This window comes from Ammospiza caudacuta, chromosome 3 (assembly GCF_027887145.1).
Source record: "Ammospiza caudacuta isolate bAmmCau1 chromosome 3, bAmmCau1.pri, whole genome shotgun sequence".
In the NCBI taxonomy this organism is placed as follows: Eukaryota; Metazoa; Chordata; class Aves; order Passeriformes; family Passerellidae; genus Ammospiza; species Ammospiza caudacuta.
The window spans coordinates 50,337,476-50,362,814 of NC_080595.1; the positions used below are offsets into that span (position 1 = coordinate 50,337,476).

The 25,339-nt window shown below is 36.8% G+C and overlaps 1 protein-coding gene across 1 annotated transcript in view; it reads left to right on the forward strand.

Moving 5' to 3' along the window:
* Window positions 1-5,891: 5,891 nt before the first annotated feature.
* Window positions 5,892-25,339, forward strand: part of WDR64 (WD repeat domain 64) — a 57,324-nt gene continuing 37,876 nt past the window's right edge. Inside the window, 9 exon segments of the mRNA XM_058802522.1 lie at window positions 5,892-6,042; window positions 6,725-6,855; window positions 9,668-9,761; window positions 10,334-10,437; window positions 12,970-12,999; window positions 15,238-15,345; window positions 16,941-17,155; window positions 17,679-17,813; window positions 20,493-20,572. Coding sequence (XP_058658505.1) covers window positions 5,892-6,042; window positions 6,725-6,855; window positions 9,668-9,761; window positions 10,334-10,437; window positions 12,970-12,999; window positions 15,238-15,345; window positions 16,941-17,155; window positions 17,679-17,813; window positions 20,493-20,572 — 1,048 coding nt within the window.

Consider the following 25,339-nt stretch of genomic DNA (forward strand, 5'->3'; position numbering starts at 1 on the left):
TGGTAGATTTCATTATACACTTAGGGTTTCTAAGAGGTATTTCACTAGAGCACCTGTCAGAAATACTCCCTCTAGATGTCTTTGAATTTATGGAAGGTAAGAGAACCTATAACTTGCATTTTATAAAGCTCATATCTCAGAATGTCTGGTTTGGGCTTTTTTGTAGCAAAGCTAAATAGATCCATAGATGTGCAATCTCTCCAATGCTTTGTTTGCAAAGGTCACTGTATTAATACTGTCAGATTGCTAACGTTATTCAAGTGGTCTTGAAACTTCATGAGCAGAGTTCCATTTGCTTTCCATGCAGTGTCACTACTCGTATGAGGCACAACAAAAAGAAGTGTTGTTTTATTGTATCATCAGGTCAAAGGCAAAGCTGGAAATGGAACCTTGACTCCAATTCTAGTGTAGATTCTGTTTTACCTAACCCACTCTAGAACCAATGCAGCTATGGTTTTAATAATCTTCTTAATTCTTTAGTCGGTCCTCTTCTGCTGCAAAAAAGGGTTTTACCTTTATTTTTACCATTGCATGAAAGGATAGCCCAGAACCCTGGAAGTGTATGTGTGTGACTTACTGGAAGTGCATCAAAGTACTAAACGTATGTGTAGCTGAGCTCACGGGATACGTACAACAAGAAGCAGGAATAGGTCCCCAGTCCTGTACTACAAAAACAGTCTCTGAAACTCCCAAGGACTTCCTAGGTCTCTTCTGGAACAATCCTTTAACATGCTGTCTGTTATGCACAATTCACGCGGGGTAGGGGAATGCGTTGGCCGTAAATTCTCAGGTGGCCAACACATGCTTATATGTGCACGAGACAAACCTTAAAACCCAGTCTTGGAACTAATAATTCACAAGTAGAAAGTTTGCAGACGTCTGGTGCTGTCTGCAAAAGTTTATAGTATTTAGTAATTTGGAATGCTTCAGCACACAAGAGCATTGAGTGTTACGTGTTAGAGCTGAAGGTTCTGAAGCACAGTAAATAAACTTTCAAAGTCTCTGCTACTCTCTATGCTTGGGTAGAAATACAAACCACGAATGTGACTCCCAGTTGTAACTGCACCATTAAAAATGTCTGGCCTTTTGCAGTGAGAACATTGTGGAGTGGAAAAAGAGTGCTTTAAGGCATTCAAGAGACCTGTTTCATTTTATGTTCACTGACTTATGTGTTGCTTTCACTCATTTTCTCTGTTCTCTGTCTTTTGCTAGTGTGCCTTTGAAGTCACATACTCTTTCCTATCTTTCCTGACAAGGAGAGAGTGAGCAGGAAAGTCAGGCTTTTGTCTGTATTAAATACATTTGTTCTAGGAATCAGATAATACTGAGGTTTTCATGCCTGTTTTGAATTTTGTAAGCTTATTATTTCTAAGGTCTTATTTCTAAGGTCATGGTATGGAGCCAGAATGCAGGCTGCTCAAAACCAAACCAAACCAAACCAAAACTTCCCAAAAACTCTGGCTAGCTAGCTTCAGATTTTTTTTTGTTTTGTTTTGTTTTTTACAGTATTCTTTCTCCTGGCATTTTTTTTTTTACTTACATGTTGTTTTTGCTATTCTTTAGCCTTAGAGACAGATGAAAGCTGAGTGATTATTTACTGTGCCTATATATAGCTGCAGGATATGTCCACAGGGCAAGTGTAAGTGTGGACAGAAGAAATCTTTCATCTGTTGTCAACCTCTTGGCATTAAAATGAGGCTTTTAATATAGATCTACACTTGTTGATAATGCAGTTTTTTAAGTAAAAAAAAAACCAAAATGCACAACCCTAATGGCAAAGGTTTAAAGCTAGGGCTTCGTCTTGCAGAACTTGTAATCCTGCATGTATAATCTAGTCCATATTGGGATGTGAACTTTAAATCATAAAGCAGGTAAAGTGCTAATGTTGCAAGATTGTGAGAATAGTCTGGGCTGAGAGGAGTGCTTGGCTCAGACACAGCTCACAGAAGCAAGCACAGGTGTTTTCAGTGGGGGAAGGGACCCAAGCAGGCTGTCCTGGGAGGTGGTGGCGAGCAGTCAGAGCATCTGTGCTGCAGTTGGAAGTTGGCTGCAGCCTGTTCTGTGATGTGTGAGCTCTGGTATACCTGACATGTGTACAGAGAGCTGTACTAGCTGCAGCTGTGAGTCATCTCACCTAAATGATCAATTTGAAAGTTAAGTGCATAAGACCAGTAAGATGAATCACCCTCTGAAATTTTTTATTGACTGGCACATAAGATGACTTGAGTAATTAACTTTTAGATGCCTAAGTTAGATGAGATGAACTTCATCTTGTCTAGAGAAACCTTTGTGGGACTGTGCTATGTGTTTAGGAGGCAGATGCATATTGATGCCTCTGTGGCACTTGTTTCTTGCAGATTAGATTAAAAGAGGTGGTGACACATGCTTGTGTCTGCTGACATCATGATGTCCTTGGTTGTACAGACACAGCTCATAGGGCAGGCTGAACTCTAAACTAGCACAGTATAACCATTGTAAGACCAGCAACGCCAGTGTTTGCAACAATAACACTATTAAATTTATTTGTGATATAAACTGGTTTTTTTTAAGGAATAACTACCTTGCATAGTAGTCCATACTTATGCTGCAGCTTCTTGTTAGTGTGACAAATATGAAGTGGCAAACATAAAGTGTTTACAACCTCACTGCCTTGTTGTCATTTTCCAGAACTCGACATACAAATCAATATATAATTCATAGGAAATAAAATTTTTAAAACTATCACTTGGTCATTTCAGCCACTGTTAGTGACAGAGAGGAGCAGATGCACTTTATAGCAAGGAGCACTTGTGGGGTGTTAATATTGAAAGAAAAGTGAAAAATTGAGCCAGTAGAAAAAAAGAGTGAGCTAATGTAAATGTCAACATAATAGTGCCCCTTAAACACCGTTCCACAAAAGAAATTTAATTTTGACAGTGCTAACATTTATTACTTGCCCAGCCCCATACTGGTCAGAGAGTTCAGTCAATCTGAACTGAAGCATCTCTATCCTGATTCAACTTAAACACAGCCAGGTTTAACAGGATGTTTATAAAGAAGAGATAGCAAAGGATGGGTAAGTTATCAAAGAAAGCATCTTCAGGGGCTGATTTTTTTTCCTTTTTAAATGACTGGACTTGACCAAAATTGAGTCAGAAACAGTCTTTTATGTCCCAGAGCCTCTTTAGAGACAACTAAGACCAGTTTAGATCTGCTGTGTGATCGACTTCAGGCTATTCTGAGCCATCATTTTACTTGGGGAGAATTTGCTTTTACATGAGACCACCAGGAAGAGTGACTGGCAGCCTGGTACAGGCAGGAAAAAAGATCTATCACCTTTGCTGTTTGTCTTCTTCAGTAGGTTTGGGTTATTTGTTATGAGACACTGAATTACATGGTCAGAATTTTAAAACTTGCATGGCATTTCGTAGACTTATGGTAGTTATTGAGATAAAGATTGAAAATTACTGATTTTTCAAATGAGGTGCCAATCCTACAATGAACTTGCTGCAGCTGTTCTTTGCACACATAGAGACATATTATTATCTTTGTATCTGAGAATTTCCAATAACTGAGACTAATACGATTATGTGGTAAGACGAGTTGAGAGAGTCAGCTCCTGAATATACATCAATTATATCATATTCCATATCCAGTGCTTTCCACACTGTCAGTAAGAGAGACAGGGAAGGAAATGCTTTTCATTCAGTTAATGCTACTGTAGGGCTACTAATGCAAGGACTTACTGACTCATCAATTAAATATTGAATTTGCCTTTTAGACTTTGCCTATCTTCTAATGCAATTCCTATCTTCTCTACTTTGTTTTTTCAGTCCACTCAGTCATCACATCTTATTTTTAAATTCTACTGTACTTTTTTTATTTTATTTTAAACGTTGAAGACAACAGAATCAACTGGTACTGAAAACAATGATTCCTCATTTGGGGTTTCTTCGTGTTTTCATTATGTTACATAACATGAAGTTTCCACATGGGTTTTTGGAAGATAACAAAACATAGATTTCTGTTCTTGTTTCTCTTTCCTGAGGGTGGATGCTAAATACACTTTATGAACCTTAAAGCACTGATATTGACTGAGAAATGAGACTATAACCTGATGTCATACAAGCTTAGATGAGAGAGGCTGGAAAAATTAATCGACACGAAGCACTGTATAACAAGAATTCAGCTGGAGGCAGTATGTCAAATACACAACTCTAACCAAGATATAGTATCTGACCATCCACTGAGTGCCTGGACACACAAAGGAAATATTTTCCTGGAGAATTACTGTTGGAACAGCAAAAATGTATCCTCAGGCTGTCCTTCCCTTTTCCCGGCATCATTGCTTCTTTTCTCTGCCAAGCTGTTTTCCTTATTCTAATCAATAGAAATGCTCATTGCAGTAGAGCAGAAGTACCCAGAAACTTTTGGATTCTTCCCCTTGAAATTATAGAATTCCAGGCTGTTGGATTGCTTGTGTTAGGTAGCATATCATGAGACACCACTTTCCCTGAAGAACTAGCTATTTCATGCAGAGATATTTCCATTATTTTTTGTAACTATTTAATACCAATTAGTTGCTTTCCCTGTATGTTTCAAAAATGTCATTTAGCTGATGTGCTGAGTTTGTGTGAAGACTACTGCCTTTATTTGTTTTGGTTTTTTGAAGAAATGACTGGAATATTCTTGAAACGTGCCTGATATCAGTCCTCTAGATTGCCATGAGGAAATATAAAATATAATTTCTCCTTTTCAACTACAGAGTCTCCACAGAGCTAGAACTCCACGCTCAGGAATCCAAGAAGGCCTTAGTCAGTAAAACTGGCATCAGCCTTGGGTGAAGTAAAAGCAAAGTGGATCTGGAGATCAGTAGCTAAATTGATCAGTGTGGTCTACAGAAAAGTGAGTTTAACAGATAGTCCAAAATTCACCATTTGCCTGTTCTGGTATAGCTCAGCAACATGGCATCAATATCCTGTAAAGATATTGAAAGTATGAAAAATGTGCATAAGAATCACAATTATATTGAAACCTAAAGGAATGGAGAAATATTCCAGGTAAAAAGACTCCTAGTACGAGAATGTACCAACTAACTTAGTAAAGATATTACAAGAACTGCTGAAAGGAAGCATAAGCCACACAAATAGGCTTAAATTTTAACAGTTTGTGCAATTATACTTTGAAACAAATATGTTGGATTCTCCATATTTTTGTGTCTGAAGATCAACACTTGACACCTTACTACAAGTCGTACTTTAGAACAAAGTTTTGTACTCAGTGTAGTGATAAATGGCTGATATTTATTGATCTGTAACATAAAGGAGGTGAAAGGAGAGCTAAAGGTCAGATTTATTCATGCAATTAATACATGCTCAATGCTCTCCACCTCTTCAGCTCTCTCCCCAAATAAACATTTGGAAAAATGTTACTAAAAGCCTGAGGGGAAATGCCTCTCTGGAGACACTAAAAAAACACCTGGATGTGTTCCTGTGTCACCTGCTCTAAGTGACCCTGCCTTGGCAGTGAGGTTGGCCTGTATGATCTCCAGAGGTCCCTTCAAACCCTAATTATTCTGTGAAAAAAAGCATGAATTCTTTCTTTCACCAATTACATGAGATAAAATGAAATAATCTCACATGCCAGGTTACTTAGTGATCCTGGTTCGTAACTTGGGGGCACTCAGTGTGTAGGATTCTGTGATGTGATGGGATGTTGTGACATCCATAGTTCACTACACTGTTTGCCAGCTCGAGATGCTAAGCTGGGGTCTCCTCTTTTTTATTATGTAATGTTTGGTATACCTCTCATGCAGCTGCATCTCACATGAACTCATGTGGGAGTTAAAGGTGCAAAGCAAGGCTTGGACATGGCTGTAAGAAGATCTCTCTCTCGTCTTCTGTTCATAAAGGATGTCTGGAAAGAAAGGTCGTGATAAGGAGGGTTGCTTTGCCCTTGAATCGATTGATTTCAAGAATGCTTTGGAGCAGTTCCAGAATCTAGTTGAAAAAATGATCATCCAGAAGACCAAGGAGAGTTCAGGCTTGTATACTAAAGATGATGGTAAGAGATACTAATTCGGATGGTAAAGTTTAATTTTCACATGGAGAGAACATATCATAGAGAGATGATAATTTCCTTCAAATTAGTGTTCTAACTGTAACTGTTTGATTTTTACAGGAAATAGAGAGATTGTGCTGTGAAAGTTCTTTTCTCCTTCTGTTAGGATTTCTGGACAAATTATAAGGCTATGGTGATCACTCAGTAAATATAATTAGTGGAGTTGCCACATATAGAAGTTAGCATGATGCTAACTTGTTTCTGTAAAAACACAAACTTGATAAATTATGTAATTACAGTAACTAATTGTAAATAATGAGGGTAAAATTTTGCTTTTCTCAATGCAAGTGGTTATTGCTGCTTAAAAGGATAAACTTTATCCCACACACCGTTCAGGTGAAAATAACGAAATCAGAATTATGGTAAGTAAGGGAAGAAAAAAGAATTTTTAATCTGTTATTTTATCTGTTTCCTGTTGTGAATTGCAAATTAGGTAGTTTTGAAAAGAGCAAATATTAGGACTGATTTTTTTTCTTTTCAAATGCTTTAGTGAATGCTATGTGAGAAGCTGGAACTTCCGTGCTATTGGTATTGAAGGAGAAATAAAACTGGAGGTAGGGTGGATAAGAAAGTAATCTGTAGCTTGCCAGTTTTAAACTGTGTGGACATTGTTCCTCCCATGCAGATGAGATAAATTATGAAAAGTTCTATAAAACCACACGAACACTTTTTCGTTCAGCAGTCAAGGATCAGGATATTCAGGCCTTTTTCAGGAAGATTATAAGCAACCCTGATGAAAGGCCAGAATGGCTTGAGGTAAGGGTTTCTAAAGTTTTCTTAATATGAAAAACTAATTAGAATTTTAAATGATGGCAGTATTTGACTATTGATTGAGTCTTGTTCACAAGACTGTTGTTCATGAGCTCCCAGGCAGAATGAGGCACTCTCTTGTTACTTATCCTAGCTGCCTGAAGCCTGGGTGTGTTCAGTCTTCAGAACTACTTCAATGATGTGCATTGTCCTCAGGCTTCTTGGCAAAATGCAAAATCTGTTCTGATGACAGTATGCCGTTTGTGCTCTGAGGATAAGTCTATCTTTGGCTAAACCTTCAGAAATGCTTCCTCTTTTTCTCCTTTCCTCTCTTTTCTCTTACCTCTGCTTCCTTGTCTTTCTCTTCCCCTGTTCACAGCATAAATCTGGCCCTTACTTTGAATATGAAGCATTAAAGATAGGGCAGCACTTCAGTAGAGTTTTTGAACTAGAGAATTATGCATATATTATTTAGTCCTGTAGATGAATGAGATGTTTGTAATCAATTTTTCAGTCTCTAATATTGGTAAATAGCAAACCTTTGTAAGCAGCATGTAAGAATGAGGTAACTCTGAAAGGGTAGATCCGATTTACCCTCTTTGCATCTATCTGCACGTATATTAAGGATTTCCTCTGCCTGAGTTGCAAATGCACTCTGTGTGCACTCCCTTCCCGGATTTTTAATCTATCCATTTGTAAGTTATTTCTGAATCCACCTGAGAAGATTATCTCCATAGCACCCAGTTTTTCACATTTTGTGAAAAAGTATTTTGTCAGAATTTTTTTAAACATGGTGCTCTTTTTTATTTGCACATGTTTTGAGAAATGAACACCTGCTCTAGAAATGTGTCTTTTATTAAGGTATTTACCATGGATAGTGTTTCAGGTAACTGTTCTTTAAAACTACTGATTCTTAGATTGTTAGAGCCAATCCTTATCAAGAGCACTCATCATCATATATTACTACAAGACTTCTTTGGTTGTTTCTTACCCGAAGACAGAATTGTGCAGAAGGGACATAACTCCTAGCACACAGTGACTTTCCTACAATAGCATAGGAGGCATGGTATATGTGGCAAAACCTTGCTGGACCTAAAGTGCAGCAGGGTATTAGCAAGTGACATGAACTATGAATTCATCAGCATATTTATATTTTATGTTACTCTGGAACATTGTGCTAATATTGGAACCTTGAAGATACCCAACCATCTGTTCCTTGCATGTTATCAACCATGGCTATCAAGTGATTTCCTAATATCATCCTAAAAACTGTATGTTCAGCCATTTCTATTTAACAAGGTTCTGTATGCAAACATTTCTGGTTACTACCTTTCTTAACCGTTGTTTTTACAGTGTCACATTAGTCACGGATTTTGCTCATGTCAGTCTTTAAAGATTTCCTTCAAGGAGGGCTTGGGGCAAATCTGGAAAATAGCTGACAGTCTGGAGGACTGATTGTCCTTTGTTTAGGGTAGCAGAAGAGTAGCAAACTATGTTCAGGCTCCTTAGTTTATGAGAGAAATAAGGAAAGCTCTGTATGTTTGCTTGAGTGTGGATCATTTACTCCAAAACCTTACTGAGTTTTTAATGCAGTCAGACTAGTTACCAAATTACATAATTACATAAATAATTTGGCTACATAATTACACAAGCAAGCACAGTATGGAGTGTAGTAAAAGAGGTGAAGCCTCTTGAGTTTCCTTTTGAAATCTGTGCATGATTTCCTTGGGATAAAATTCCCAGGACCCCTTCTATGAGCATTTCTCAAATTTTACCAAGTGTGAGCTGACTGATGACAGTCTTTTAATATAGCTTGCCTATAAACTTTCTTGAAAAACTAGCTAATAATTTTGTGTATGGAAAGGAGGTAGCTGTGAAGTGAAAGATGAAGAGTAATTCTATGTGAGAATATTTTTTTGAAAGATGTACATCTGAATCTCTCAAAGAATCAAAATAGGAGTTCTATTGTATAAAATGGAAAATACTGAACTAGAATAAAATACAACATTTTGTCTCCCATCCAAAGGGACATTGCTTTTACAATTCAGGAATCAAAGTATATGTAATGTCCAAAATTTGAGAAAGGAGTTTAAAAAATCTGTACAGCTAAGTGGGACTAATTTACTAAAGAAATCACTAAACTGCTTTTGGGTACAGAGCATGAGATTTTTAGGGAATTTCAACTGAAAATTTCACACCCTGGAGCAGAAATAATGTGCATACATGACAATCCTGTGCAGAGATCTTCATCATGTTCAAATGGAACCTTGTCAGACTTAGGGAGATGTCCAAAAGAGGATTTTTTAAAAATTGTCTTTATATTACATTTCTTTTCAAGCACATGGGAATCTACATATCTTTATGGAAAAGCTCTTCTGTGTTGGCTAAACCACTATGCTGCATTGAATGTCTTTGTTTATAAATATGGAGTTGCCTGCTTTGTCTGCCTTTTGCTAGTTTTGGTTTGGGGTTTTTTTCCCCTAGTTGAGGTAGGTAGACCTGGAGAATGGAAATTGAATATGGTTATTTGCAAAGCAGAAATGTACTAACAGCTTTAAAAAATAGATGGGCTGTATTCCTAGAAGCCCTGTGTAAGCTGACTTCTTTACAAACGTTGAAGAAAGATTGTGCCTGAGTATCAGATCTCAGCAGTCTGAAATCATATTGACAGCTAATGGTTAAAGGAAGTAATACTAAGGTAGTTACTCATAGAATATTCAATTATAAAGTGTGAGATAACTATTTGACTTTATGCATGTATCATCAAGAAGTAGTTTTACAATAAATTACTTGTTTAGTTCTATTTTGTTTTGTTTAGATTTTTGGCTGTTTTAGCGGAGAAAGCGTTGGCAAGCCTTCCAAAGAAAGCATGGTTTTGCTTGTATCTGAGAAACAGCAGATTTCTCATTCAGGTGACATACTTCATCTTACATCAAAAACTATATTTTTTCTAATGCAGTGTGCTGCTCACTTTCTTGAAAATAGGGTAATAAGACCACATGTCTGTCTTGGCCCATTCATGCTTCTTCCTCTTCTTCTTCTTTTCCTTCTTCTTCTTTTTCTTCTTCTGTGTTCCAGAATTCATGCATTTTTACTAAACCTTGAACACTCCACTGCTGCATTTCCCAGTTCTCCCTATTCCTAAATTATTTTGACACTATGATTTTTCTGAACAAGACTGTTTATTTATGCAGTTACACATTGTCTTTCTGTATTTTTTGAAAATATGGAGGAAGATGTGGCACATCCAGAGTTATTATATTCATGATATTTAAAATGCAACATGATTAATTAAACCAAGTATGGCATAATTTATAATATCTTGCATTGTTGCCTTGCATATGGTGCCAAAATGCGTTTCAGGAAGAGAAATTGCCCTTACTAATATAGTTCTATTTGTTTATGTTTTCCTTAATAATATTGTTCTGTTTGTTTATGTGTTCAGTTTCCGTTAAGATGAAGAGTAATGTTTTGTCATTGACAGTTGTCAAGAGAAAAGATGTGCTCAAGGGTATATTGAAGGTGCCCCTTCTGCATCTCACAGTAACAGCCTCTCAGAAAGGATTGATAACTGTGTTTAGCGAAAAGGTAATTCTAAATCAAACTCTTTTATTATTCCATTAGCAGTACATAGGAGAACTGAGTGGACTGTGATCTAGCATTCAAACTTTCCCATAAAAAAACCTACATGTCTTTCTTATCAAAGTTAAATTTTTCTATATTTTAAAGTACAGCAGGAAATATACATTGTTCTTTTCAATTATAAACCTACTAGACAGTGTGCACAAGTTGATAGAAGGTAGAGATGTCTAATAATAGACATTCTTCACAGAAATTAATTTAATAGAAAATAATCTGCATTTCTGTTTAGAAAAGGTTTCCCTAAATAAAAAAAATATGCTAGTGGAATTAACTTTTAGATATAGAGTGGAAATCGGAGAATAAACTGTTTTCTACAGCTACTGAAAATATCTAGAATGGACAGAGACAGCTGTTTGCAAGTAAGATTTATTCAATACAGCAACCTTTAGAAGCTTGAAAGTCATGAGTTTCACAACAATCTGCATGACACTGGCTCACCCTTAGTTCCCTCATCAGTAAAGTGTAAGGATATCTGTACCATTATAAGTAGAAATTTAGGTTTAAGATGCTGTTAAACTAAAGTTTGTACATTAATTTCCAGATGATTATATTACTATTTAGTTGTATGCACCTGTAGAGGCTATGAGATAGAATGTGTCATACAGAAACCCAGGTTATCACACATCTATGCTCATTAGTGCTTTACATTTGTACAATTTTAATGCAACCAGTTTCCGAAAATTTATTTCAGGCTATGCAGCAAAACTTTAAAGCGGCATGAATGCTTTTTAGGGGTTTTAGCTAATTGGTGCATAATGCTTATGACAGGAGCATTTAAACCAAGAAAGGACTCCTGCGGATGATTCAATAACAAAGCAGTACTGCAGTTTTGGTAAATGCTGAAATAATTTATTTGAAAGTCTGTCCTCCAGAACATTATCCCTCTTATGTACCTATGAAAAACAATTTCCCAAAGTATAAGATTAAAAACATCTCTCCTCCCTACCCCCTACCTGCCCCTGCTATTTTCAAGTTGAATTGCTGCCTCCTCATAGGCTGGCCTGATGTTATCTGACATCAGTGATTGCAGTGTAAATTATTTTACACCCAGCTGCTTAACACAGTGAATTAGGGACCTCAACTCCCAGTTAGAAATCTGTGTTCTGAAAATGACTAAGCCATTATGAAAGCCCCATGATGTGCCAGGAGAGGATCAGACTGGATGTTAGGAGTAGTTTCTGTTATACAAAGAGTTGTCAACCATTGGAACTGCCTAGGGGAATGGTTGAGTCGCCGGCCCTGGAGGTATTCAAAAGGTGTATAGAAGTGGCTGTTGGGGACATGATCTAGTGGTAGACTTGGCAATGTTAGTTTTACAGTTGGACTTAATAATCTTAAAGATCTTTTCCAGCCTTAATTATTCTATGATTCCATCTGTTTGAGGGCTAAGCAAGGCTTTCTGCAAGGAATGTGGGCCTAATATGACTCAACACCTGTGTACAGCTTTATACCATCAACTGCTTCCAGGTTACTCCAGAATATGAGGCGCTTACGTTGCTCAGGTTCTCAGACAGATACTGCCATGACCAGCACATGAGACCTGTAGGAGTAGGCAGCCTTAAGGACATATTTACTTACTGTAGATAAAGCCAAGTCTGGTGCAGTACATGGATATCCATCTCTTGGTTAACAGTACTCTTAAACACTGTTCAAAGGCTGTCCATGATGACACCTAGAATCTCACTTCCATGGGAAGAAATACTTTGATCCTAGCTTCTTGTTTTATGAAATGCAGAATTGCTGGGATGGATACGAGGTGTTATTGAATAATTATTGATCAGGGGCAGGGGCAAGAAGAACACTCTGTGGGTGTTTCAGGAGGGAAAAGGTTGAAACTGCTTTTGAAAACTTAGTAGTTTTGTTAAAGAACCTAGAAGATAACCGTGTCTCTGCTGGACAATGGTGACACTTTAAACACTTCAGGTTTTCAGCCACGTGTTACGCTGTCTTCCAGTAGTTACCTTTGGTGGAAGGTGCTGTACCAATGTGGTTATTCCTGTGTGCAGCCTGAAGTGCTGCCTCTGCCAGGCGTTTTGCTGGCACTAGTTGATGTGGCCTTGGGCCAGCGTTAGCTTGGGCTCCTATATGATAAACCCATATCAGCTCACAGGAGCTGATGCTGTTTTAGCTGTCAAAAACCATTAAAAGCACAATTCCATCAGAAGACCAGCTGATCTGTACTCTGTATGTTGTAAAAATGAGGAGTTTTTACTTATTTTCCTCACTTCAACATCTCAATGTAGAACCCAAACCAAACCAGAAACTATGAAACAATTGTGAGAGAAAGAGAAGTTTTAAATTCCTCACAATATGAAGAGCAACAGACTGCAGGCAGGTTAAGGATATTTCTCAGATCCTAACTACCTGCTTTTTCAGTTAGCAATTATTGATCTGCCTGTGAAGAGAAGAGATGACTGTTTAGATTTTTAATTTGAGAACTACCTTGTTATTGTGACCATATCTTTCTTGATTTTTCAGATGAAGTTTCTGACAAGCATCAATATTGAAGTAAGTTCTTTTTTGTCTCCTTCCTATTAAATAATTTTAAGTAAAAATCAGCATGTACTAAATTGAAATAAGTAGAAACCGAGCATTATTCTAATGCCAATTCTAACTTTGAGACTTCTGCATAATTTTTCATAGGATACTGTAGGTCAAATAGTTTCAGTTTATTCTTTTCAGTTATTGAAACAATTGAGTAAATTGATTTCTTTCCTCTGATAAATGAAACCTCAGATAAATCCTTCTTTTTTTGCCAAATTATCCTTTACCCATTTCCTTGCCAGAACTTTTTCTTCTAAAATCCAAAACTTCAATTGTCACTGTAAAATTTAAATAAGTACAATTTTAAGTTTGTTAATGAATACCAGTTCTACATTTTGCTAGGTAGATGATTGGCTGCACAGTGTAAACCTTAAAACCTCGTGTGTACCCTGGGAGCATCACTGCAGATTTTAGGTAATGAGCTCCTTTCAGATGATCTGTAGGTAAGAGACATCAGTCTAGCAAAGTGATGTGACCCCTTGTCCAATGTGGGTGTCTTGTGCCAGCAGGCAGTGCATTTTGTTAGTTCTCTCTTACATATTGTGGGAACTCTAAAATGCAATAGAAGTACTCCACAACACAAGCCCTACTACTCCAACTCAGAAATCAGCTCTGGGCCTCAGCTATGTTTAATTTATTGTACTGGCTAATCTGACCTGTGGAATCAGTGCAGACAGGTAACTGTGAGAAATATTCTTGAGAGCAATTGACTTTTGGAAACTTCTACTAGAATTAGAGCTTCTCCTACAGAAGTGCTACAGGAGTGCATTTTAGTCATTCCTACTTAGCTTGTAGGAACTTTCCCCAATTCAAATATACAAAGGTAGGATTTCCCCCAGAGATGCCAAGGGAAAGAAGATGGAAGAAGCTGGAGTGCTAGCCTGATGCTGCAGTGGGCTGCAGGGTCCCTCTCCTTTTTGAACACTAAGCTCTTGTCTTAAAATGATTCCTCAATGAATGTGAAGGGGTTTTTGCTGCAAAAGTAGGACAATATTTGGCAGCTGTGGCGGTGTTAGGACCATTGAAGGACATCTTTGCCATAAAATGTGTGAAAGAAAGGAGGAAAGATAAGAGCCCTTGAGTGACAGGATGGGTAAGAAAATAATGAAAAGGTTTTTCTGGTACAGCAGCCTAGTTTGTCTGTCAAGTATAGTAGCACTAACAAGAGAAATTCTTAGAACCTTTCCTCTGAAGCTGAAACCTGTTACTTTGACTGCATCATCACCTGTTACTTTGACTGCATCATCACAAATTAGTGACAAATTAGTGACTACAAATGTAAAATCTTCTTTTTCAAGCCATTTAGTCATTGTTATCTGACACTATTATAAGGACCTCAAAAAGCCACTGTTAACAAACTCTTCATAAGAATTACCAAACAATCCACAGGGCCTCTGCAGGACTGACATTTTCCACATGTTTATTGTAGTAAAGGGCACAAAAAATCCTTGTAAATGTATTACCACCTGCCCACAGATCATTACGAAGGAGAAAAGCTTTCTCCTGCAAGAGAGCATCGATATCCTCTGTCAGGATTTTGGACCTTTTACACTAAGAGCAAAATCAATGTTGTGTACAACAATGGAAATAAAAGTAGAAGGATCAGGACTCTGATCTATAGTTTGCAAGAGAAATTGTTTTACATTAATACCTGTATAACAGGAGGTATACTTGAACAATTGCTTAATATGGGCATTGTAAATAGTTGACCTACCTATTGGGAGAATTAAAATTATTTACTACAGTTACTTATTTTCGTAAACATTCATTTCAATTTTGTTTTTATAGCTGAAATTTTGAACTGCCTTTAAATTTCTTTTGTTTCAAACCAAACTGTATCCAGGTAAAAGCTTAATCTGCTTTACTATGATGTTTTAGCTTAAGCTTTCGCTGCTCAGAGTGCTTTTTCAGAGTGTCATTCCAGTTCAACTAACACTATATATTTATTGTATCCTCTCCTGTGCAACATTTGTGCCTCTCAGGTGAGTCATTGATAACAGAGGTTGAGCCTGGTGCCTCTGTAACTTCATGTATGAGCTATTCCTGGAGTTAGAACTCTCAGTGGAACTAGACCTAGCATGTGCTAGTGCAGAGTACATGTGATTTATGTGGAAATGGTTTAAAATATGTACTTACGTGATAGAAAAGTTGGTAAATTTACAGAGAAAATCCTTTTCTAGCTACTCTTTTTATTTTCATCAGGATACTGCTTGGATCACTGGATGTGATTTCCTGCCTAATCTGAAATATATCGTGGCTGCAACTGAAAGCACAGTCATTCTCTGGGACTATAAATCAAAAGAGAGCGAGGTATTATGTTGGATCAGACAAATGCCAAAATGAAACCTGAAAGTGGATCAGTCTTTGCTTCCGATATACATTCACATTTGATCTTACAGGATGAAGACTTTTCACTTTTGTTGTTGTAGGAACTCAGTGAAACAGTGGAATTCACACTAAAGGAGGGATACTCTCTACATGCCAAATGGGATTGTTAAAGTATATTAAAAGCTTGGAAGTAAAAGAAAAATTTTACTCTATGGTGCAAACAAACCCCCAAAGAATTTCTTTTCCATGTGTATCTAGTGCATATATGTGCACCTAAAATGTGTGCATGGGCATACATATATCTCAGAATCTATTAGAAATCAAGGAAGAGGTTTTACAAGGAATATAACTAAGATTCTTTTGAGATAACTTCCTGATTTAAGGAATATATTTCTTCATATCCTGTGTTTTGTTCAGGACTTTCTAAGATAAAAAACATTTTGATGTTAATAATGTATGTCCAAATTGTTAAAGTTTTCTTTAGTGTCTTATGCATTTTTGCTGACACATATCTTAGCTTTTTCTTCTTGTTCCTGGAACTTCTCTTGGAAATTCTAAGTTAGCTGAGATGATGAGGAGAAGCAAAGCAATTATTTTTTTAATACGACTTTTTAGGATTTTTTTTCCCGTTATTAAAAGTTTTTGCTTCCCAAGCTCAGATAGGTCAATTTAAGTCTTTTTGTCAATCCAATTGGACTTCTTGGAGGAGGGCTCAAATATTTATTCTCCACCTATTATTCTCCAAGTTCCCTCATTACCTGCAGTGAGGGCTGCAGGTATCCTGTTGATGAATTGGTGCAGCTCTCTTTCAAGACCACAGAAATAATATATGGACAGTCCTATCTCTGTTACATCTCCAATGTTTCTGTGCGACGCAGACAGCATTGATGCAGTTCATTCCTGTGGCATGTGAACAGTTCCAGTTTAGGTTGGCAAGGATGATTTAACCAAATAACAGATGGAGTTGGGCAATAGAAGCAATAAACAATGTAATGCAGGTGACCCTGAATCCCATTCCTGGGCCTTCTAGCAAAATACCACAGTGTCTTGCAACTGTATTCATTCCCACTATCTCTGTGCTTCAAAAATTGAATCACCTACCCATATTAGTACACTTTACACTCCCAGTCTGCATTATTAATTAGGACTCTGGTATAGATTCTTCCTGTGTATTACTGCTGTATTTTATGGTTTGAATTATTCTTTAATTTGGTTATTTCCAATTTTCTTGTAGAGATCATCTTAGTTTTGAACAGGAAACCATATACAGTCATAGCAAATAAACCATCCCATGCTATATGCAGAGATCCTTCCTAGAATTTGTAATTATTACTTTTTCACTGAAATATAAAAAGCTACCTCTGAAACAAAATCTTGCTTAAACCTCTAGGATTTGCTTTTAACTCCTCTTTGTGATGGTCTTCCATGAGTTTCTGATACCAGGAAGCAGCACAGGGGCAGCCTAAAGAAAAAACAATGTCAAGATTTGAATGCTGATGTAGCTAGAAAAGCATGATAGTTTCAATTTAAGGGCCCTCATGCAATGTCTAATAAACTCTCTATACCACATTCCACAGGGTAATGGCTTTGTCATCAAACCAATGAAAAACTGCCTGCTCTGTGTTTCTACGGTGACTATGGCAGATAACCTGGCTAGGGATACTATCTTACTGGGAGATGATAAGGGTTATGTTTATCTGCTTACTATCACCACTGATGACTTCATAATGAAACAAACTAAAGGTGGAAAAGTATCACAATTTAAAGTCATGGACGCTGAATCTTTTGACATGTAAGTTACTTATGATAAAATGTTGTTAGTCTTGCATTATGTTTTGTTTTTAATTTGGATTTTGTTTGCCCTAAGTGAAGGGTTAGCTTCTGTTTCTAAATTAAGCCCATGTAAGTAAAGAAAATAATTTTTCAAACTGCAGGAAGTATGATTTGCTTGTTGTTGCATGGAAGAAGTGCCATCATTTTCAGTAGAAGATTTTATAAGAGATCTTACAGCTGAGAGGATGCAGAATACAATTCAAGGGGAGAATTCACAATTGCTGTTATCCTGTTTGGCAAAGGAAGAGCTTTATTGTGCCCGATGAGATGGAAGCGTGATTGTGACTAGAAAAGAGCATGGTTCAACCCCGATCTTCTCCCTGCTTGCTTTTGAGTTGGAAGAGTGGTTCTGTGTCTGCCCTGGATATTAGCTGTTAGCACTGGTTGTGTGTATAATCTCACTGGCAAAACCCCTGTCCACGTACAGACACACCACAGTAGTTGCTGCTGCAGCCTAATGACTTCTCCATTTATATCCCTAGGCCTAGACGCAAGCTGCATGATGACTGGGTTGGGAAGGTTAAGTATTTTCCTGCCCTAAAACGTTTTGGATCCTGTTCCACAGACGGTATTAATTCATTTGTTTTAGATGACATAAAGCGACTAGAGGACCACTTGTAAGTATCTGACATCCTCTAGAAAACCATAGATCTTCTCCTTTATAACTGCTGGATATCAGTGCCTCATGAGATGTCATCTTGTTATATTGAATCTGCCTTTTCTATTAGCATTGCTAAAAAAACCAAAAAACAGTTGTTTAAATGCTTGGATATTTTTTGTGCTAGCTTTTGATGTAGGAGAGGACTGTCCATATATGTTCAGTACTCAGAACCCTTAAAATATGTTGACAGTGTTGTCTCCTCCAATTTCTCCTCAGCAAGCAAATTTTAGTCAGAAAAATGATTGGTTTCTTGCACATATATCATGTATCCATTCATTTAAAATTTGTACCCAGTCAAAAATAAACCCTACTAAATTTCATTTGCAGTTTTATTTTCACAAGTTTGAGTTATACAAGATTAAACCAAGAACACAATTTATTCTAAGGGCTGTGAAGTGGTTCTACTATGCAGCACAAAGAGGTTATGGTCTCCTTATTTGTGCCAAGTCCTAATTCTTATGGCTCATCAGTGCTATTAGCTGATTTAACTGATTCCAAGCCTAATTAGTCTGTGAGTTTAGAGAATTTCATAGAACAACTAAATAATACAAATTCAGTTTGTTGTAAGAAGGACCTATAAATAATATATAAATAGAACTTTTCATTCAAATGTTTCAAAAGATTGTAAATTTTAGATCAGCTTGCAATTCCTCTGTGAGGTACATCCAGAGAGATTAATAGATTTTTTAAGGCTAGTAGCCACAGTTATTATAATCTGGTATATTTCACATATAACACATGCCATAAATATTCTTGTTTTTATTCTTGAATGAATACAGTAACTTTGAGTTTTATGAGTATTGCAAGTCTGTTGAGGATGGGGAAAGTTAACTATGAAACACTTTTAGATTGTCCAAGGTCACATACTGTGTCAATTGAAAAGCTGAGAAATCCTGTTTGCTTTTGTTGGGAGCTTTGGAAAAATAGAATTAGTTAGAGAGAAAGAAAACTAAGTCTGCAGAGTGAAAAGTCTAGTCAAAAGAGTAGATGCTACCATCATGAACTTCAAAACAGAACATAAACTGCAACTATATCGGTAGTTCTTTTTCATTTCACGCTGGCTATAGTTGCATCTCAAAATGCAATAGATACATATCTCTAAGCAGTTTCTCACAGTAGATAGTTGAAATTATATTTAGACAACTGAAAAATTACACAGCTGTTAAAATGAAATTAATAGTCCTAAAAATATCTATAGATCAAATCACTTGGAAATGTCCATTTAATAACTAACTAGTTCAGAAATGTGATTTATTGGTTCTAACAAAAGAAATTTCCCCAATTAACTTTGTAGCAAGGAATTCTTTTATACTCCCAAGAAGGATGCAATACATCTTCTCTCTTATAGGACTTAAGTTTCTTGACAATAATGGCTGATGAACAGCTACAATATCTTCTTGTAAAGTATCTAAAAAAGAGAGGTATGGATATATCACAAGGTGCTTCTATTGCAAGGCCATGGCTTGAGCAGGACTTCACAGTGCCAGAATCCCTTATTCCTATTGATCTTGGAATAGTATCAAGACTGTCCATTAAAAAGCTTTATAGAAGTATAAAAGGTGAAAAATCCTTAGGAAATCTGTTAGTCATACATTTAAATCAATTAATTGTTATTTTGTCCTGTCAAGAGAATTAAGACTTCTCTGTTAGGGTTCTGTAAAGAAATATTTTCTCCCTCTAAATAATAGGAAGCAAGCAGCCTTTTATTTACACCTGCCTAGTAATAACAAGCTCTTTCATTAATTCCTCAAAGTTTCCAGAGTCTTGTCAGATTTACTGCCACCCCCATTTATGGTTTTCAATATCGATGACTGCTTTAGTCCAGAGTAGATGAACTAATACTTGTCTGAATTTCAAAGGAAAAAGTTAAAAGTATTCTCATTTGGTTCTGTGCAGCCTATTTACAGTGGCAGTCATTGTTTCCTGGGAATGGCAGGTGTTAACCCTGCTATAGCTACATCCAAAATCAATAAAATATTCACTCATTAGTAGCAATGGATGAAGCTTGGAGAGACAAGCAGAAGTTGCTCAAAGGATAAGTTTAGAATCAGTCAAGTTCAGTCTGTGTTGGCTGTGGTTTGAATTCCCATGATTTAGCAGTGAATGTAGCAGAATAACTGTTGAGCTTCAGATACTTGTGATCTCTTCATGTTGCAACACAAAATAGATCATGTAAGGACTATTCATTGTACAGTACATTATAGAGAAGCAACAGAAAAGTAACTGCACTTACTTAATGTAACATTGACATCACAATAAACCTCCATGTCTGAAACAGGCAAACACAATTTCTTTGGTAGTTTTCCTCAGTGATAAACTGCTTTAAGCACACAAGCTTGTGTGCAGCCTCCTTTGGCAACAGCTGTCATTTTAGGAGTCTGTTTGGAGTTTGCCTGTTAAAAGATTCAGGTATGCAGATCAAATATTTATTTCTTTAATGGACAGTGTACTCTGTTCCCGTTTTGTTGATGCCACTATCACTCCAAGTCTCTAATGTAAATCAATTTGCTTTTAACATGAGATTGCATACATTACACAAACAGCTATTTTGTATAAAACAGAAAAATAAGGCAGAATGACTATAGACTGTATTTTCCAATTATTTCTTACATGATTGTTTTATTAATGATTGCAGACCTGTAAAGGAATTTTCTGTCCCGAAAGGAGTAAATGCCTTCACATACTGTGGAAAGGCAAAAGTTATTGTCACTGGAGGTAAGTATTTGGTCTCTTCCAAGAGATTGTTCTTGGGAAAAAATTGTGAATTTTTTTATTCACATTAAATAACATCAAATAAAGCTGAGTTAGCATCTTCAGAATTTCAGCAATGGCTTCTGCCTACAATTAGAGGAAACAGAGGCCTTGCTTTTGATTTCTCTCAGCCCTTGTCTGAAGATATATAATTTCTAACAGGAATGTGTCAAGGGCTCCATCTGGGTTTGATTAAAGTATCATTTATATAGTAAATCAGAAGAAACAGTATGTTCAACTACTGTAAGGTATGTTTCCAAGTCACCATGGCCTCAACCAGGTTATGGACATTATTCCTTGCAGTATCGGCAGAGCTCCCACCCTATTACTCTTCTGCCATCCTTTCATATCTTAAGCAGTCACAATGGCCCATCTTAATACTTTCCATCTGGGGTCATGCTTCCCCAGAGTGTTACTGTTAGTTCTTTCTCCCAAAGCAGACTGCAGAAATGGCACTCTTACATCCACTTCTTCCCTGTTAGCCAATAATTTTATGGGCCTGTCTACTGCTGTGGTCATGTTTGATGCTGCAGAAGTGCTGCTGGAGTATGGCAGCAACCTTGTTTATAAAGTCTGTCTGATCAGGTGGTGCCCTTGAGTGACATTGATGCTGCTTTTCTTCAAGTCTTTATTGTTAAAACTTTGTTAAAAATTGCAATAGCAAACATAATAATTCTTACATCTATATTAAAAAAAAATTTTAAATGGCCAAGACTCTGCTGTCCAGCCTTGATAATATAAATAGCAGTATATGGGACATAATGCACTTCATGTTGAATTGTAACCGTTTACCAAGAGGAAAACTGTGAAAGATATCAAAATAAATATCAGACAGTTCTATTTATTTTCTACACACAAGATTTAAAGGAATAGTTGTAGAAGAGTTATTAGTGGAAATTTTGAAGTTTAGACCTGGAGGAGATACTGTTTACACTGATTACCTTGTTGCAAAAAAAAATAGTCTGAAGAAATTTATTGATGACATAAAGTACGGATGTCCTATTCAACAAAATGTGGTCACTATTTTCTAAAGGTACAAGAGGAGGATTTTGCTGTAATAATAAAACCAGGGTAGAGTGTCTGAATAGGAAAGAATGTTACAGGAACTGGAAAAAATTTCTTTTACACACTGAAAATTCTTCTTCCAGAAATAGCAGAATAGAAAAATCTGGATAAACTTTATAGGAAAATTATAAAAGCTGCATTAAGCCGGACCAAAGGTCTGCCTAATGCACTCAGCGCACCTAGTCAGTGACCAGCAGTAAACACTTGAGGCACAGAAAAGAAATAGAACAATCATGCAGCATGACTTGCCCTAGGTGCATGTGCTGGTTCTGTCTTGCTGATATGTACCACATTTGAGAAAGATTAGTTGAATATAGAAAAGTATATAGAATATAGAAAAAAAGATGTGGGAAAGGACCCATAACAATCATCAGGTCCAACTCTTATATGAATGGCCCATAAAGTGATTGAACTCACAATCTTGGTGTTTATAGCAGCAGGCTCTAACCAACTGACTTAAGTTCTAACTGCGCTATTGTGCAGAGATTTAAAAAGTATATTTTCTATAACTTAGAAAAAGTACAATTAACAAGGAATGCCACTGATGTCTATTAGAGCAAAAATTAGAGTGATGAGATTCAGGAAGAGTCTTCTGAATAGTGGCAGTTGCAGAAAAATACTCTCAGTTTTAAATGGAGCTTGGATTTTTGAAAAAGTTAGATTGCATACTTGTTTGTGATGGTTGGACGACAGACTTAGAATGCAGGTGCTCCTATCCCATCTAAACAGATCCCTAATCAGGATATTTTAGAAGCAGGTGAGTTTTCTCAGCACTGAATTCTAATTTGTTGACTGCACAAAAGTACTGAAAGTACTGGAGTTGGAATCCTGTCTTGCTTGTTCACCCACCATACTTCATCTTGTAATTGAAGGGCATCCTCCTGCCTCTCACCCTCATTCCCAAAGCTTAGCCCTGCTGCTCCCCTTGAGCAGGAAAGGAAATTAATTCTGAGCTGTATTACTGAGAGTCCCAGAGCACAGTGGGAATGCCTGTCCAAAAGCCAAGACAGGGTAGGGTCATCTCTTTCAATTTCCCAGTGAATTAGATCAGTCAGGGCCTACTGTGAAGCTGCACCCCGAATTTAGAATAATGCTACAGTTCTTGAGAGACCCTTCTACTAAAGCCTTCTAAAGCTGAGCTTTAGAGTTCTGTGCTCTGTTAGTAGAATACACTGCTCCCAATGGCACAGCATACCACCGGGCTGGAGCACACTGTGTTTGCCTCTGTATCTTAAAAGTCATCTCACTCTTTACTAATTGAGAAACACACAATGATGATCCAAATAATTGACAGATTTAAATTATTTAAAATGAACATAAGCTAGTCCTGTTAATTAGGGAGTCTGCAGTTTTACCTATATTATACCCTAAAAACAAGAGACCATAAGAGGTAAATAACTCAGGAATCATAATAAATAGATTTCTTGTTGACATGTTCAAACATTTGTAAAAGCTATATTTATTTGTCTCATTTGGCAATTAACATAAAAGAAAAATCCAGCCTTTGATTGCAAGCTCACTTCTAAAGTATTCAGCAGGGGTAAATCTGCTCAGCATTTTAGTAAGCCCTTCTTAATGTTATTTAGGCAGGTGTTTATAGCACAAATGGAATATTACATTCTGTGATGAATTATCACTGTGACTATTTAAAAAGTCATATTTTAACACATTCTTCCATCATTCATTTGTATTTGATTGTGCTCATGAGTTTGTCAGTACTGTGACACAACCTAATTTTGTCTTCTAGATATTTCAAATATATAAAAATGAATAAGATAAAAACAAACCTGTTACTGAGTTTGCTTTTCATGCTTAAGGCTAGATTTCAATCAGTAAAATGATAAACGCGTGATAGCAGCCTAAAATATGGAGCCCAGAGAAGTTTAAAATAACTTCTCTGTGTGGCATTTTGCATTAATATTACACTGAATGGTAAGTTTACATGGTTTTCTTCTTATTCTGTATTAATTTCAATTCCAGCTATGTCTTAATCATCACTTCAGGGAATGACTGCAGTTAAAATCAAATTAGGAATGCATATAAAAGCAGGAGATGATCAGTTTTAAATGATACATCAACTTCTAACTCTATTAGTTCTTCAAGCATGGCTGTTTTCCTGCGAGCAATGAAACAGAAGAAAAGCTATTAGTAATTTCTAAATCTAAGAGTAACAGATTAGGACTGATAAAAGGAGCTACTCTATGCTTGTTCACTTTCCTTTGTGAATTCCTGGAACAAGGGAAGCACATTTTCAGGAATTCCCAGGAATCCCAGTGATAGAAATCACCAGAAGTCCTCTAGCATTAGCTGTCAGAAGCATAGCAAACTCTTTCCTATGATGCCATCTAAATTTAAGAAGAGTGTACAAAGACGGACAAGGAAGCACAAAGAAAAAAAAATAAAACAGACATTTGTCAGTATGACAAGCTAGTTCCCCAGATGTCTGACTTTTCTGAAGAGGTTTTGCAGACATTATAAGGCAAGATAATTCATAAGACATATTTGAAGGAAAGACAAGTTCTTTTAAAGGGTAAGGAGTTTTCTGTGTGGATGTAGCAGCCTAGAAAGAAATCAGGAGGTATATTTTTTTTACTGTCTTTTGAGGATGCCAGGCTAAGCCTAGTATTTCTCCATGCAAATATGTTACTGTTCTCAAGTGAGTTTCAACACCACTGGAAGGCAGACATCTCAGCAGGCTTGTAATACCACACAAATTGCAAAACTGTGTCAGCAAGAGAGACAGAAAAAGCTTTACATTTTCAAAGAAAGTATTTGAGTCCATAACATCTAGCTAGAATAGAGCTGTGGTTGTAGAATCTAACTTCTAAAAGAACCGTAAACATCTGGTTTTATAATTGTTTGTCATGAAAAGGACCATACACAACTGAATCTGTTTTGATTCAAATCACTGATTTCACAAAATCTTTTAAAATTGCTGTTGAATAGATCTTCTTCTTCAAGCTTTTCTTGAATGTGCTTGGTACCAAGATTTTCTGTGTCAGGATTTTGAATCCTGGAGGCATATTTGGAGCATGGAGAGAGCAAATGTTCCAGGGTAGCAGTGAATCTTGGGGCCAATCTGGCATTAGTCCAGAAAGAGAGCAGAGAGCACATCAACTATAATAAAATCTTCCATTATCTCCATATCAGTAAAATTAATCCACTATTTCCACATAAAAAGCAAACAGTATTTTTTAGTGTAGGGAAAGGTTTTCTTCCCAAATGTCACTTATCTTCCTGTTAATATCTGAAGTAGGTTACATGTATTAGTGATTCTACTCTTAAAAGAAACTCTGCCAGAATTAAAGGGCACTATCCTCCCCTTCAATCACTGCTGTCACTTCAGGAATATAAAGAACAGAGCTGTTAGGAAGACAGAAGGGTTCTGTTCCTCAAAAGTGCAGTCAGCAGGTAGTCAAGTTGATCAGATATTGTCAACAGCTTCTTCTCAGTTCTCCATTGTCTTAAGACATGACAGTTTCTATCTGGGGCTGGTAAGGGATATATTGTTGAAGCAATGTCTGATATTAAAACCTCTGATATTAAAACCAATCTCACCAGTCTCACTGGAGGCTTCTGTCAACTGTATTTCATGTCCTTCTTCATGGGAGGTCTGCAAACTGAGTTTTACTCCCATGGACTTATTTCACCCTAAACCCTGACCTG